General features: G+C 41.0%; 1 protein-coding gene across 2 annotated transcripts in view; it reads left to right on the top strand.

Annotated features, from left to right (window-relative positions):
* LOC118367143 (protein Wnt-10a-like) overlaps window positions 1-14869 on the top strand; it is a 28642-nt gene extending 13773 nt beyond the window's left edge. Inside the window, exons 4-5 of one of the 2 annotated variants that reach the window (XR_008090223.1) lie at window positions 9736-14377; window positions 14416-14869. Coding sequence is in view for 1 of the 2 variants with exons in the window: in XM_035750226.2 (XP_035606119.1) it covers window positions 9736-10197 (462 nt within the window). In the remaining variant the exon portion in view is untranslated. Of the gene's footprint in view, window positions 1-9735 lie in introns of both variants that reach the window. The other variant, XM_035750226.2, reaches the window with a different exon arrangement.
* The last annotated feature ends 876 nt before the right edge of the window (window positions 14870-15745 follow it).

Raw genomic sequence — 15745 nt, 5'->3', positions numbered from 1 at the left:
GTTTGATATATTCGACACTCAGGGTGAAATGTTGCAGGGAAGATTTCATAGTTTGGGCACATTGAAGCTCTGTTTTTGCCAAGAGGCCTATTTGGCAACAGTAGCTGATTGTGTTAGAAAACGTTACCTGCTGCTACTGGGAAATGCTTTGAAACTGTCAAAACCGCTTTTTGGAGACAGCTTCTTGGATCACAAGGGGAGCCAAGAAAACCGGCACTATTAACATACATGAGTTGAAACAAAAACTTCCATTACAAGTAGATTCACAAGAACGTCAATCAGCAGTTGCACTGTGTGATTTAAAGGAGCTGTGTCTTCAAATGTATTTCTGTAAGGCTCTGTTACATCTACTTGGAATTGAGTTTATTGTGTGCAGTGTCAATGAACTCAGTGTAGAGTACCCGAGCTGTGTTTTGACACAGATATGACCAGCATTCAATGCTGCAGAGTCTGTGCATGTGCTAGTCGTCTCTCAGATCAGGTTGCACAATGCTCTGGGCGTGTGGAGTGCAGTTCTCTTAGCACACCTCAAAGTATCAATGCTTTAATGAGTTCTACACTGGGAGAAGAAAACAATTGAAGGTGTCAATGTAATATACTGAAGTAGTGTACAGAGACAGCAGAGGTACAGTATGACTCAGGGAGTGGTGCATCGTTAGATGAATGCCACCAGGGCAGTGCCTTGATTACTTCAAACAGAGCAGAAAGCCCCCCGAATCAAAACGAAAACACTGACAGGTGAGGTCTCAAATAATGCCTCATACCCTCTACCACCTCCCCCAACACCTCCCCTAAAACAAAGTGGGGTATACATGTCGCCTCATGCCCGTCCTCTGGCTCTCACGACGTTCAGTCTTGTTAAAAGCTCTAATTAGTGGCTGCTGGCTGTTTGGAGACAGATGTTTAAACCCAGCAAAAGATTTTAGACATCAAACAGGGCGGAAAGTAAAGAGATTCGCCCTTCCTTCCCCACAAATACAGATTACCAGAGAAGTTAATCAGGGGAGAAAATGTTGTTGTTTTTTTATTTAAAAAAGAATCCCTCTCGCACATCCCTCTCATTCGGACTAATTTCTCTTTTCTTTATTTTAAACAAACGTTTAGCACAATTTACTTCGCAGCTGCAGGTGTGTAACTTTCGGGGTAAGGGGGGTCGTGACCCCCACCAATATTAGTAACAGGTCAATTTACCCCCCCCCCCCCCTCCCCACCCCCACCCCCACGATAATATACCATGATGAGTTTAATTGATTGGAAAACACTTCCCTACTGTAAAGCGCCAGGCAGCTATTGGATTTATGTGGCACAACAGTGACTCAGTTCCTCGTTTTATGATTGGACCCCCCGCCAAATACCATTTTGGTTGGTCCCCATGGGCAGCTGGCCGGTTCATGGTAAAGGGAAAAGAGTTGAGTACTGCTTGTAAGAAAAACAGAAATGTGCAATTTCTCTTAATTTCCCTTTTCATCCATCTGCATTTTATTTATTTGGTCTGCAGTAACAGCTCAGCACCGCACGCTCCCCTCTCACTCTTTCTCTTTGTGGTGTTTGCGCTCCAATGTATGAATGTTTAGAAAGTTTCAATTGAGTAAAAGTTCATGAACATTTCATAAATGTAGTCCTACGTTGTTGTGTAACTAGCAAACTATTGGTAATTACATAATTTTGTGTAAAAATGGTTTTATACCGAGTGATGCAATGTTAGTTTGGCTATATTTTAGCTAGGATAACATTATCTAGCTAGTTAAGCTAGTACCAAAGCTAGCACCACAGTATCTGGATCTTTCCCTTTTCAACTATAGTTTTAGATTAGCAGCACTCAGTCAGTCAATGTTCAGTCTCGTGAAAAAATTGCTGGTGCCCTTAATGGAGGTGCCAATGCCAAAGAAGAGAAAAGTGCAGGACATACGATTTTGGGGGGCAGTGCAGAGGACTGTAAGTAAATTAACGAATAGCTACATAGCTAGCTAGCTACTGTACCATTAATAATAGACTGGTACTATGTAGTCAGCTAGCTAGCTATACCTATTGCCTGACAGTAAATACATAATTTAGCTAATAAAAGCAGAATATAATTAATGTTAATAAGCTAACCCCATCCTTGTTAAGGCTAGCTATTTGTGTATATGATAATAATAATAATAATAATATATGCCATTTAGCTGACGCTTTTATCCAAAGCGACTTACAGTCATGTGTGCATACATTCTACGTATGGGTGGTCCCGGGAATCGAACCCACTACCCTGGCGTTACAAGTGCCATGCCCTACCAACTGAGCCACAGAAGGTATTTGGTCATATGAATATTGCAGGGTTCAAAGACAGTCAATAGAGAGAGTGAGAGAAAGAGAGCACTGCCCATGTTGAGGCAGGGTGAGGACGAACAGGTCATTAGGTGAGAATTTGGAATTTGAGTTATAAGACAGTCTGGTAAAGCACATTGCACAGCAATTTACATTGCACACAGATTGGAACAATCGGTTCAACTCCTCATCTTTTCTGACTGTATCCCAAGTGATATAACAAATGCTGTTGCCTGCATTCTGATTTAATTTGGTTGTCATTTGATTGTGAAGACGTGGCTGTGCTCAACAATGACACAAAGCAGACTGAACCATGTTGTTGTCTATCATATCCACCAGGAAAAGCTGGATTCCAAAGATAGGAAAACAATATGCCAGAATTGAATTTCTGTCAGTGACAGGCTAAAACAGGTATTTGGCGCATTTAAGTGAATTGAGACTGAAGATCTGACCCGTGGTGAAGGGTACACAAATAGAATAATGGGTTTTGACATTTAAATGTAGTTAAACCAAGAAGGCGTGTGGTAGGGATTTTCTGAACTGTTAAGAGTAACAACACAGTTGAACGTAAAACAGAAACATATTGGTATTTCAGTTGTGATTTGGGTATATTGACCAAATTATCAGGACATTTTTGGATGTATTTTACCTTCAAAATTCAAACAATAATTTCACAACTAGAATAGATATATATATATATATATATATATATATATATAATAAAATAATCTCCCGGGGTGCATTGCCCCCAGACACCCCTAGCGGGGAACCCATTGACCTTGAACCTGACCCCTACCCCCCAATATCCAACACAAAGTTACGCCCTTGCACAGCAGTATGTTTGTGTATAATGATGTCATGACTGATCGGAACATCGTTTTGAGGTTCCTGCTGCATGACTAAATGTTTACAGTGGCTGTCGACAACATGGAGACATTTGCAATGGTAGTACATTCCGTTCAACAATATGTTCATTGGAATCACTCAATTGGAACTGCACACCCGCCACAAATGCTGACATCATTTCACATGGCATGTCTGTATTCACAGCTACGAGCCCGAGCAATGTGCTAAGATTGTAGACGGACACATTTACATGTAAATGCAGGCCATTTCATGACAACGCAAACAGAGCTTTTCTTTATACCTTCGGGATAGCTTCTTTGAGCGGCTGGTGCTGTGGGTGACAATTATCTTTCTGCTTTTATGTTGTATATTTAGATTAATGATGCTGTTTTTTCTTCTTCTCTCTCTCTCTCTCTCTCTCTCTCTCTCTCTCTCTCTCTCTCTCTCTCTCTCTCTCTCTACTATGTAGCAGGGCTTATTACACCTTGACTGTGCATTGTGACTTTTTGGTCTGGCCTTTTTAAATCCTTTATGGTTGCCTGTTGGATCTCCATTAGAGGCATGCAGCATCATCTGAGGAGAGGGATCATTCCATTGGCCTCCAGAACAAATGTGCGCCACTGTTAAAGCACGGCAGGTGGAAACTGTTACGGATAACATTTTTACTAGGAAGGCCAAATTGGATCGGTGAATGTTGTGTACAATTAACAAGAGAGTAATCCTGCACATGATTGGCGTGTAGTGGACGGTTCTCATTTGGTCTCCTTATTGCTTTGAGGTGAAATGATTGTTTAAGTGTCAATTGTTGCGTGTCTCCATCGTAACCGTCCTTTGATGACTTGTGTTTGATTCACTTCAGTGATGCTGAAGCTTAATGCGGCGTGGGTTTGTTTATATTCTTTGAAATCGTGGCTTCACATCCCTTTATGGTTGCTGTTACATGTCTTTGAATGGAACAACATAAAGCAGTGTGCGAACTTTTGTTCGTAAAAAAATGGCGGTTTACAATTCCAGGACAGATGTATTTAGCACAAATATCTTAGTGGTTGTAGCGAGCTTCATAATTTAATGTCATATTTGCTAAACATTGAGTCGTTATCGTACTGTTAATACCATTGAAGACAGACAACATACCAGTAACAATTCACAAGTAAGACAGTCAACAGAAGTCATTTAAGTCATAACATTTTAATAGACAATTAAACCCCTTTTTTAATGACACAATAAGGATGACAGGAGTAAGGGAATTAAGAATGATGACAATATTAAACAGACACAGCATTTGATAAAGGAAGGAGCAAGGCTTGCGTCACAAATGGCACCCTTATCCCTATAAAGTGCACTACTTTTGACCAGGGCCCTGCGCTGTATTTGGGACAGAGAGATAGTGAAGTGTTTGAGTCCTCTGTAGACCATGTAATACCTCGTTTTGCCTGTGGTCCTACTCTGCTACCAATATGTCTTATTTGATCTCCGTCTGAGGCTGGTTTATAGAGGAGTCTGTCGCACTCTTCCCCAATTAAAACAGCCCAGATGTGTGTTTCTAACGGTGGTCTGCCAATGAATTTGTGGGCAATTACTTCAAAGTACATTTTTTATATTTTGTATTATTCTTTGCATAACTTCAGTTTATAAGACCTACATATGTAACACACAATCTTCAGTGAGACTGACAGTCAAAGGCCTGAGATAGAGGCCTTTAGAGGATATGACCATGTGTAGTTAGACATGAATGTTTCCTCATATAAGAGGGCATTCAAATCGAGGCAATACACTAGGGAAAAAATCTTATTTGGCTGTCCCCATGGGAGGACCCTTTGAAGAACCCTTTTGGGTTCAAGGTAGAACCTAATGTGGAAAGGATTCTACATGAAACGAAAAAGAGGTTCTACCTTGAACCCAAAACGGTTTCTTCAAAGGGTTGTCCCATGGGGAGCGCCAAAGCATCGTTTTATAAGATGATACAGATGATAAGATGATACCGTTGTAATACAGAGGTAGCAGCCTTTGGTATTACTGTAAATACTGTATGTATTGTTTGTTTATATCATCTGACAGTGCTTACCATGTATAATATAGTATGTGTTGCAAACATGATGGATTATTGTGTGAATATAATTTAGAGCAGGGGTCCCCAATTAAATTCAGCCTTGGGACGATTTTTCCTTGAGCAGAGTTCGGAGGGGCGGAACATTGTTATAAATCATTTGTACTCCGCAAATTGACAGCAAGAATCCCAAACAGATACAGTTCCTTCACAAAATATTCTTACCCCTTGACTTTCTTCACATTTTGTTGTGTTACAAAGTTGAATTATAATGGATTTTGTTGTCATTTTCTTTTGTCAACGGTCTACACAAAATACTCATAAAATAATGTCAAAGATGAAGAAAACGTCAAGACATTTATTAAAAGAAATTATGAAAAATAAAACACAAATATATATTGAATAGATAAGTATTCAACTCCTGAGTCAATACTGTACATGTTAGAATCACCTTTGGCAGCGATTACAGCTGTGAGTCTTTCTGGGTAAGTCGCTAAGAGCTTTCCACATCTGAATGGTGCCACACTTGCACATTATTCTTTTCAAAATTCTTCAAGCTCTGTCAAATTGATTGTCAATCATTGCCGGCAGATCTTTTCAGGTCTTGTCAAGCAGATTTAAGTCAAAACTGTAACCCGGCCACTCAGGAACATTCACTGTCATCTTGGCAAGAAACTCTAGTGTAGAATTGGACATTTAGGTTATTATCCTGCTGAATGGTGACTTCATCTCCCAGTGTGTGGTGAAAAGCAGACTGAACTAGGTTTTCCTCTAGGATTTTGCCTCTGCTTACATGTAGCTCCATTCCGTAAATGTTTTTAGCCTGAAAACTGAAAAAACTCCAAAGTCCTTAATAATTACAAGCATACCCATAACATGATGCAGCCACCACCATGCTTGAAAATATGGAGAGTGGTAATGTGTTGTATTGGATTTTTTGTATTCAGGACAACAACAAAAAAGTTTTTGAAATTACCATATGTTTTGCAGTGCTACTTGAGTGTCTTGTTGCAAACATGTTTTGGAATATTTGTATTCTTTACAGGCATTCCTTCTTTTTATTCTGTCAATTAGACTAGTATTGTGGAGTAACTACAATGTTGTCGATCCATCCCCAGTTTTCCGTCACAGCCATTTAACTCTGTAACTGTTAAAGTCACCATTGGCTCATGATGAAATCCTTGAGCATTTTCCTTCCTCTCTGGCAACTGAGTTAGGATGGACACCTGTAGCTTTGTAGGGACTGGGTGTATTGATACACCATCCAAAGTGTAATTAATAACTTCACCATACTCAAATGGAATTTCAATGTCTGCTTTTTATTTTACTCATCTACCAATAGGTGCACTTCTTTGCGAGGCATTGGAAGACATCCATGAGTCCATGCAACTTATTATTTGACTTGTTAAACCAATTTGTTTTTTCATTTTTTATTAATTTGTCAAAAAAATAAATACAAAAAATTCCACTTTGATATTTTGGGGGATTGTGGGTAGGCCAGTGACCCCAAAAATCTCAATTTAATCCATTTTAAATTCAGGGCCGAACACAAGAACATTTGGAAAACGTTATTTTACTGTCTTTTATGTCCAATATGTTTTAATTAAATAAAAACCACCTGCGGACCATCTCTTGGGGAACCCTGCTATAGAGTGAGACCTGTACAGGACAGGCAGTGTTAGCAGTGAGCGTCAGTAATGAGACCAGTGTTAGGCTAGGTTCCATTTCAAATGGCATCCCTATACACTGTAGGCCACCAATACTCAAATGGCGGACTGCGGTCCGGATCCGGTCCCAGAATGGGTTCAATACGGACCGCGGGTACCCCCACAGGAATGCACAATTTATAGTCCAATATTTACACTTGTTTTGGGGAAGGGGGAGTCTGATAAGAACAGTTGTGATGTGTAGCATGAATGTATATATGTGTGTGAGTGTGTGTGTCACAGGAGGTTGGTGGCACCTTAATTAGGGAGGACAGGCTCGTGTTAATGACTGGAGTGGAATTAGTAGAGTGGTATCAAATACATAAAACACGTGTGTGTGTGTGTGTGTGTGTGTGTGTGTGTGTGTGTGTGTGTGTGTGTGTGTGTGTGTGTGTGTGTGTGTGTGTGTGTGTGTGTGTGTGTGTGTGTGTGTGTGTGTGGATGAGTGTATATCTGTGTGGGTGTGTGCGTGAGTGAGTGCATGTGTACTAAAGTGTGGAGGGTCAGTGCAGGTGGTCAGTCCAGTTCAAGTGTTCAGCACTGCGAGGGCTTGTAGATAGAAACGGTCTCTGAGCCTGTTGAGGATTGCAGAAAATGTACTTTAAAACTGCAAAATGTTCTCTCTGCCAAAAAGAGGGTGTGGGAACAGTTTGAACAGTTTGGGGTCGCATGCATCGCAGGGTCGCAAGGAGGGGGTTTGTTACTACGCCGATAAATGACAATATCCATCCGGACCTTTGCCGTCTAGGAAATATTTGTGACCTCACTTTTTCAAATTGTACTTTAGTATACCTGCCATAGGCATATAGGCCATACTGCTTTGGTCAAAAGTAGCGCACTATATAGGGAGTAGGGCGCCATTTGGGACTCAGATTAGGAGTTGCTAATCAGTGGATGGCAGACACAGGCATGAGCATCAGACAGTTCCTGTACTCTGATCTATGTTCTCCCCTCCAGGCTTGTCTAGCCGCTGGTCCTATGAGTGAGATTCTGAAACCCAGTCAGTCAGTTCCGTATCCAAAAGGGCTCCTTAAATCACTGTCAGCGTCTCTCGTCAGTCAGTCACCTGTCGGAGAGCTCGGCAGGCACCTCACACACGCTTCCTCCCGGTGCCACAGGCACGTGGACTCAGCTCACGCTCCCAGGTGCACGGTTGGACACGGCGTGGAGTAAAGGGAACAAGCTGGCAGGTCCCATTCCCTAAACTGTGAACAGCGCTGAGGCTTTTACACCCGTTTTGGGTTCAGTCGCCTCTCGTTTTAGTGTGCCTTTTTTTTTGCGTCCTTCGCTTACAGGTTCCAAGATATCGCTTCATCCAGATGGTTTTTTTGGTTTGTTGTAGTTAACAAATCTTCTAGATTGATCGTGAGAATTCCTGGGGGGAAAAACTACAGTAGGGATACAATTAGACCGGCCCATTCAGTGTGTATCTAAAGGGTTAAGTGGGTAACTGTTGTGTAATTACAGGGTGTATGTAAAGCCAGAAGGATGCAGTTCAATGCGCTGATGTAAAAACTAAGCGTAAAAGTATTTAGCCAGGTTTGTGATATTTGGTCTGAATGGGCTGTGATCAATAGTTGTTAACTTTGGCCCCAGTGAGATCAGGTGTTGTTTCTCTTTCCTTATCATTCCTAATGGATGATTCAAGTGGGTCAATTTATCACTCTCCAACTCTCATTCACACAGAATAGCACTTTCTCTCTATTCAATGGGAACACCTACAAGAGGCCCTGAAATGGAAACCCACAACACACAAGCCCAAGTCTTCAAAAAAACATTGTCCTGCTTCTCCACAAAGTAAATCTGCTTTTGGCAACTGTTCAAAATGACCTTTAGTCTTAGAGTGGTTACGACCATGTCCTCGGCTCAAACCGTCAGAACGCTCTGTTTAATGGATCAGAACACAGCTGAATAATAAAGTTGGGTTTCAACTCGTTTCTAACCAAAGGGAAAACACGTTTCGGGATCTCCTCGCTCTTCAGCGGATTCTATCTCAAAACAAAGAAAGAGAAGCCAGCACATGAAATAGTCCAGTTTCACCCCAGCTCGTTTCATCTGTGACTCACATACTGTACTAGTAGAAACCTAAATCCTTTGGCTTTCAGCAGACTAAACTTGTTTCCAATCGTCTTCATGTGTGTGTGTGTCCCAGGGCAGCTGGTTAGAGGCCTAGGAGAGAGTAGAATGTGTGAGTGCTGAAGGTGTGTGTGTTTGTGCTTGTGCTGTTGATAGGGGTGGGTGTAAGGAGCATCTGTCAGTGCTGAGGGTGGCCCCTTTTCCTGTTGGTAATTGGATCTAAAAGTTTATAACTCAGGCTGACAGATGAGTGCGTTGTTGAGAGAATGGGAGGTATGGGAGTGTCGGAGGGACATCCTCAGTCGGGATGTGAACTTGACGTTACTACAGTTCGGCGTCGGCGAGTCAGTTATTCCACGCAAAACCGCTCAATATTAGGCTAGTGCTACTGTACCTACATGTTTGTGATGCCTGTCATTTTTGTTGATGCCTAATTGGTTACTCAGCAATGTGAAGCACACACACACCTCGTTTTGGGAGAGGGGGCCAGGATCAAGTGGAAGGGAGTTCCACCACCTTAGAGTGAGAAATGGTGTACATAAAGTTAATTTCTGTTGAACATTATTGCAGAAAAGTCAAGCCAATTACTTTAGTGACAATTATACGTCCTAAGTGTTGCCAGTTGTAGAGTGAAAGAGGAGTCTAATCACAGTCTAGTTCATTTGACCTAATTTGATTGCCTGAACGTGTGTCCTGCTGCAGGGATGGGGATGAAGGAGGATGTTAATGTGCAGTTCCCTGTTCCCCTCTGTGCAGGTGGTGATGAACCACATGAGACGGAAATGCAAATGCCACGGGACATCAGGAAGCTGCCAGCTGAAGACCTGCTGGCAAGTCACACCGGAGTTCAGGGTGGTAGGCTCGCTGCTCAAGGAGCGTTTCCACATAGCCACCCTCATCAAAGCGCACAACAGGAACACGGGCCAGCTGGAGCACGCCCACCACCCCACACACAGACGGCTCAACGAGCTGGTCTACTTTGAGAAGTCCCCGGACTTCTGCGAGAGGGATCTGCGGTCCGACTCGGCCGGAACGCAAGGGAGGATCTGTAACAAGACGAGTCACGAAATGGACAACTGTGAAAGCCTCTGCTGCGGGCGAGGCCGTAACATTTTACAGCAGACCCGCAGTGAACGATGCAACTGCAAGTTCCACTGGTGCTGTTACGTGGTCTGCGAAGAGTGTCGAATAACAGAGTGGGTCAGTGTCTGCAAATGAAGAAATGCCGAAATGTAATAATCTACCTTTTTTTTTTTTTTAACAGAGAAAGACTGCAATACACCCCTTCCCTTTGCAATGGACTGCCATTTCCATTAATAGAATGGATCGCACGAAAACAAGACTGGAATATAGCCAGTTCAAAGAGGTGCACAACCAATGTGTGCACAGCATGTGTCCAACCGCCACAGTTCCGAGACTCTGGATCTGCACTGCCTTTCATCTCGGAAAGGGTTTTTAGGATACATTAGATGAAAGATAGTGAGATACTATGGATGGTATTGATAACTGAGCACTCATTTATTTAATCAAGGCTTCCTGAAAATGACAAATGTTGGATTTTGTTATCTCTAGACTAAAACAACTGCATGGGATCCCGGTAATTTAAGAAGAAGAAGACAAGCAGCAGTTGGGGAAAAGCTAGAGATTGTTCCAGAATGTTACATCTACTCTTGCTATACACAGAGCGACAGGTTAACCATGTCAACTCATTTCGAATGTTTTGTAATGTTTCAGGTTACAAAATGTGGCAATTCTAGATGTCACTCTGCAAAATGGCTACCTTGTCCCTCACAACATTACATTTGTCCATACTGGCAACAAATAAAAACAGGAAATGTGGACTAGAGTGTTGACTGTTGCGGGTGTTCTCTTGCAAGGATGGAGTTGGGAAGACAAGAGGATCAGATGATCAAGCGATAGAGACATGAGTAGTTACAGTACACAGAACGGACATGAGAAACAGCCCGAGGGCAAATGCTGGAGCTGATTCATGTCTGGAAGGCTGAAACGATGAAAAGACTGGACCCGTTGGTTGGTCTATGCAAAATCGGGTCATCTATAGCCCTGCCTTCACACGACTAAATGTTGACATGTAGTCGATGTTATAAAGCACTACCGTTATCTCATAGGTTTGACTCAATGGACAGTTAGAAAATGACTGGGTTGTGGTGGTGGTCCAAAATAGGGGAGAGGTGTTTTTCGATTGGGCACAGGGGTGGGTATAGTGCGTTTATTCTCTGGTTTACATTCGCCATTTTGCAGATATTAATATATGATTTCTTCCATCCTAGCCAAATGTCATCATCTGCTTGTGCTTCCCCTATCGAGGTGTTTTGGTACTTCCCTGATGCACTGCGCTTTTCCGCACGTTAATTATTACCACAGGTCAATATAGTCTACCAGTCTATCTGTCTATACTGCTATCTATCCACCATTCATAGTGACAATAGTGGTAGGTGGATCCTTTGCAGGTTGACGTATATTGTCTTGTCCTGAAGGCAGAAGTGGGTGATGTCCCCTTAGATTGGCCAGCTGGCAAAGTCAAAGTTTGCTATATTGTAAAAATGTATGAAAATAAAATGCTTTTTGATCTTCATTTTAGGTTAGAGTTAGGTGTTAGGGTTAGCAGTGTAGTTAAGGTTAGGGTTAAGTTTAGGTTTAGGTTAGGTTAGGAGCTAAGAGAGCTAAGTCCAGAACAAGATGCATGACAGAAAATGTTAACCTGCGGATCATTTATCCAGATCTGATACATGCTAAGTCGCAATCACACCACACATAAAATCATTCAAATCGGCACCAATTTTCCATATAAGCGGAGATGCCAAGTGCATGAAAGGTCCTTCTGTAGCTCAGTTGGTAGAGCATGGCGCTTGTAACGCCAGGGTAGTGGGTTCGATCCCCGGGACCACCCATACGTAGAATGTATGCACACATGACTGTAAGTCGCTTTGGATAAAAGCGTCTGCTAAATGGCATATATTATTATATATTAACAGTGAAGACATGAGACACGCAACTCTAAAAGCTCCCGCATGTATCTGTTTTAGGGACAATACAATTATCCTACCTAAACTAGCCTACAACACCACCATTTCAAGTGAGTACAAAATCCATGCTCTCGGCTTTAAACTGCAATGAAAATGTAACTTGAAAAAGCCTTGTCATCTGAACATTTCATTCCATTAATTCCATTTGGATCATTTGTCGGTTTACTCTCGATGCGCTGTCTGTTGCATATCATCATTCTCCCAAGTTGTCTTATAATATTGGGGCCACATATCCTCCCAGCAGGCCCGGTTATTAAGGAAAGCTGAAAATGATACTTCGGGATAGACTTCCAGTCATTGTGCTAACGCTAGTTAGCTTTGGCTCGCAAAACTACCTTTAACTTCCTTCAAACTGGACACAGAGACATACAAGTGGTTCCTCTGACTCTGGGGAAGTATATAAAGGGCCTCATTGCCAAAATCCCAATGTGTCCCTTTAACACGGCTCTGCCTTCTCTCCGATCTGAGCGACTATTCCTCGCGCACCTAGAACCTAACGCTTCAATATAGCTGAAGTATTTGTCATTTCGCTGTTAAAATGTATGACCTTTTATGTGTGGCGTAAACACAACCGGTCACAATGTTTTAATCCGGTTAGGCTACTTCAAAAAGCCTCCTTTATGCTACTTTCGCATATTCGTCCAAAATATCATTCCAGCATCCAAACTGCAGATTGTGGTGTTAAAATTGCAAACCAAGAAGTTGGTCTACTTTGCTTATTGTTTGTGGTGCATTGGTACAAAAACATGTTTGTGAAAAAACATGTTTATTTATATATATATATAGAATTATAAATATAGGATTTCCCCCGAGCTGATCATTGTCTGCAGCCGGTTCTGATCGTAGTGTAAGTCTAATGAAACAGGCAGGGAGAGTTAGCTGTCCGAGGTGGTCGTCAAACCCTCAACATTCTGGCCCTTAGCCCTGCGTGGCACCGACTGTGCCACAAAAGCATGCAGAAGTGGCAAAGTCGATATCCACGTTTATAATCACAGATATTGTGATTTTGGTCGTAAACATAATTTTCTGTTAATTCTGTGCCGGGGGTGTGCATTTTATTTTACAGTACAAGGGGAGGTTTGTGTGAAAATATTTCAGATGTTGCGGAGGTGGGCTATTCTTTTCTTTCTATGACACCTCAAGTTGGACCAGCCCCCCACCCCCAGTACATTTCTAACTGTCCCCAATTAAGTTAGCTGTAAACCACCATTTTGTACAGATGAATGGTTGATGTAAGTTCTTCCAAACCGAAAACTCAATGCAAATATATGGTTGTCTATATTCTGTAAAAAATCATCATAATTGTTGTTTCAACTAAATACTATTAAGTAACTGGTTCCACAGCTTTTCTTTGTGTGTTTACACACCTTTTTCAGTTAAAGGGTTAACATTTGTAGCTGGGCCCAAACTTGTGTTTGCCCAAATGATGTGTTTGCTTAAATTGTCTCATATGTTCATTCAACTAGAAATTATTATTTGGGCATCTTACCTAAAAAAAAAACAGCTTGTGGAACTATTTAAACAGACACAGTGTGTTTAACCTACATATTTGACAGACATTGCACATGTTCATTTATAAAGTCATTCATATTCAACATGTCCTCTGAACTCACAACCTCTTGGTTTACGGCACGCTAATCTTCCTGCTACACTATCATGTCTGTGTCAACGACTGATTTCACCTGTACTGCTACACGTTGCACTTCACTGGAAATCTCAGCTCTTGTTAAAAGTACACTCAAGAAAAGCTATTATGTTCGTCATAGTGATTCGGGAGTAACATTAAAACAGAGTAATATGTTCCGCCAACATTAGACATCTATACAGAAAAAACACGAATCACTTAAATAAGTCCATCAAATCAACGATGAGAGAATAGTTAGGTTAAGAGACATGGTGGTGTAGCAGGAGGATCGGAATGATATCAACCAAGAGTTTGTGAGTTCAAATCCCAGGTGCATATATAATCATCCTGTAAATAAACATGCACAATGTAATTATGTGTGTCAAATATGTGCATTCAAATCACTGTCAGTTGCACAGACTTTTTTTTTTTAGTTAAGATGCCTAAGTAATGTCTAGTTGAATTAACATATGAGACAAGTTGAGCAAACACATGATTTTAAATGGACAGCATTTTTGTCAAAGTTGGAGCTTAGGTTTGGGCCATATATATACATTTTCTGTTCAGGTAACACTTGGAATGAAAAGTTGAGTAAACAGAAAAATGTCTGGAACCAGTTACTGAATAATAATTTGTTGAAACACCTAGATTTGTGGGTGTTTTTACAGTGCATCCTTGTTTGCTAATAGGTCCATTGTTTGCTAATAGGTCCATTGTTTGCTAATAGGTCAATTGTTTGCTAATAGGTCCATTGTTTGCTAATAGGTCCATTGTTTGCCTGGATGTGTGTTTTATTATGAAAATCGAATTTCTGCATAGAATATATCAAAATGCATTTCATCAAAAAAACGGTCAGTTAGGGTAATTTATTATGAGCAAATACATTGGGTCTGTGTTTAAAAAAAAACATTATATGTTACTGGTAAAATGTTAGATTATTTTGATGCAGATTTAGTAGTTTGCACATACATTTTGCTCTGGAGAATGTGTATTTTGGGGATATAACATAGCGATATTCATTTTGTTATAAATGTATTATTTTTCGTCTTCGATGGTCCTGGTTATTTTCTAAGTTATTTTATTTTTGTGGACGACTTAATATTTGTAAAACAATAAAGAACTAAAGTGAATTTTATTTTAAAGGGACTTTAATGTGAAGACAAATGAGAAGAGTACGTTTAAAAAAATATTTAAAAATAAAGTGCAACAATGGATCTGGTCATGAGTCAGCAACTTTACTGGTGATGCACATCATTCCGACTCTGTTGCCTTCCCATAGATGTTGTTGTCTGCGTGCAGCTGCAGATAACAGCACTGGGGCATCCTGGCTTAGATGATGCATTCTCAGTTCCCTAGTGTAGGATGAAGTGAATAAGTCAAGTGTATGAATGTGAGAGATATGCTTTCAAAGTCAATAGATGTGCACTATTAATGTGGAAAAGTCATACAGACCTATTCTTATCTAAACGCACAAGCGGAGAAAAAAATAAAATACGCTCTCCCTCTTTACTGTCTTATAATAGTAGCTTGGCATCCAGTACTAGTTTGGTTCATTTTTGCCTTGGTAAGAGCTGCTTGAACTGTGAGAACATGCCGTGCCTCAAACCCTAGGTTGACATGTAAGCGTTTGCAATCCGCACTGAGATATCCCCAGGCCTTCTGTCAGCCGACAGTGAGCTTCATCAGCAGCCAAATTGCAGCGAGTTGATCATTTTTGCCTTATATAAACAGGCAGTACCAGAAATGAACAAACAGTACTTGCGTAAGATGATTTTTAAGCTTCCCTTTGATAATTCCTTCTGTCTTTCAAAAAAAAAAAGAGGAATTTCCATTTGAATCATGAATAGGTATAATCACCCAGATAAATACTTTAAAAAGAAAGCAATCAATTGTTGGCCATCACTGGTGCATGCATCCCTGTCTGGACTTTTAGTTCATTTGAATAGTATCTCTTATTGATCTTGAGAGTATGTCCCAAAGTTATTCTAAACGTAAAGAGTGACTGCCTTTGAAAAATAAACAAATTCCTTTGATGTGGCGTCTTCTGTACATGAGTCAGAAACAGTGATTCTAGTGTCAAAGTTGACGACGAAGC

This window comes from Oncorhynchus keta, chromosome 34 (assembly GCF_023373465.1).
Source record: "Oncorhynchus keta strain PuntledgeMale-10-30-2019 chromosome 34, Oket_V2, whole genome shotgun sequence".
Lineage (NCBI taxonomy): Eukaryota > Metazoa > Chordata > Actinopteri > Salmoniformes > Salmonidae > Oncorhynchus > Oncorhynchus keta.
This window is presented reverse-complemented; position numbering and strand designations above follow the sequence as displayed.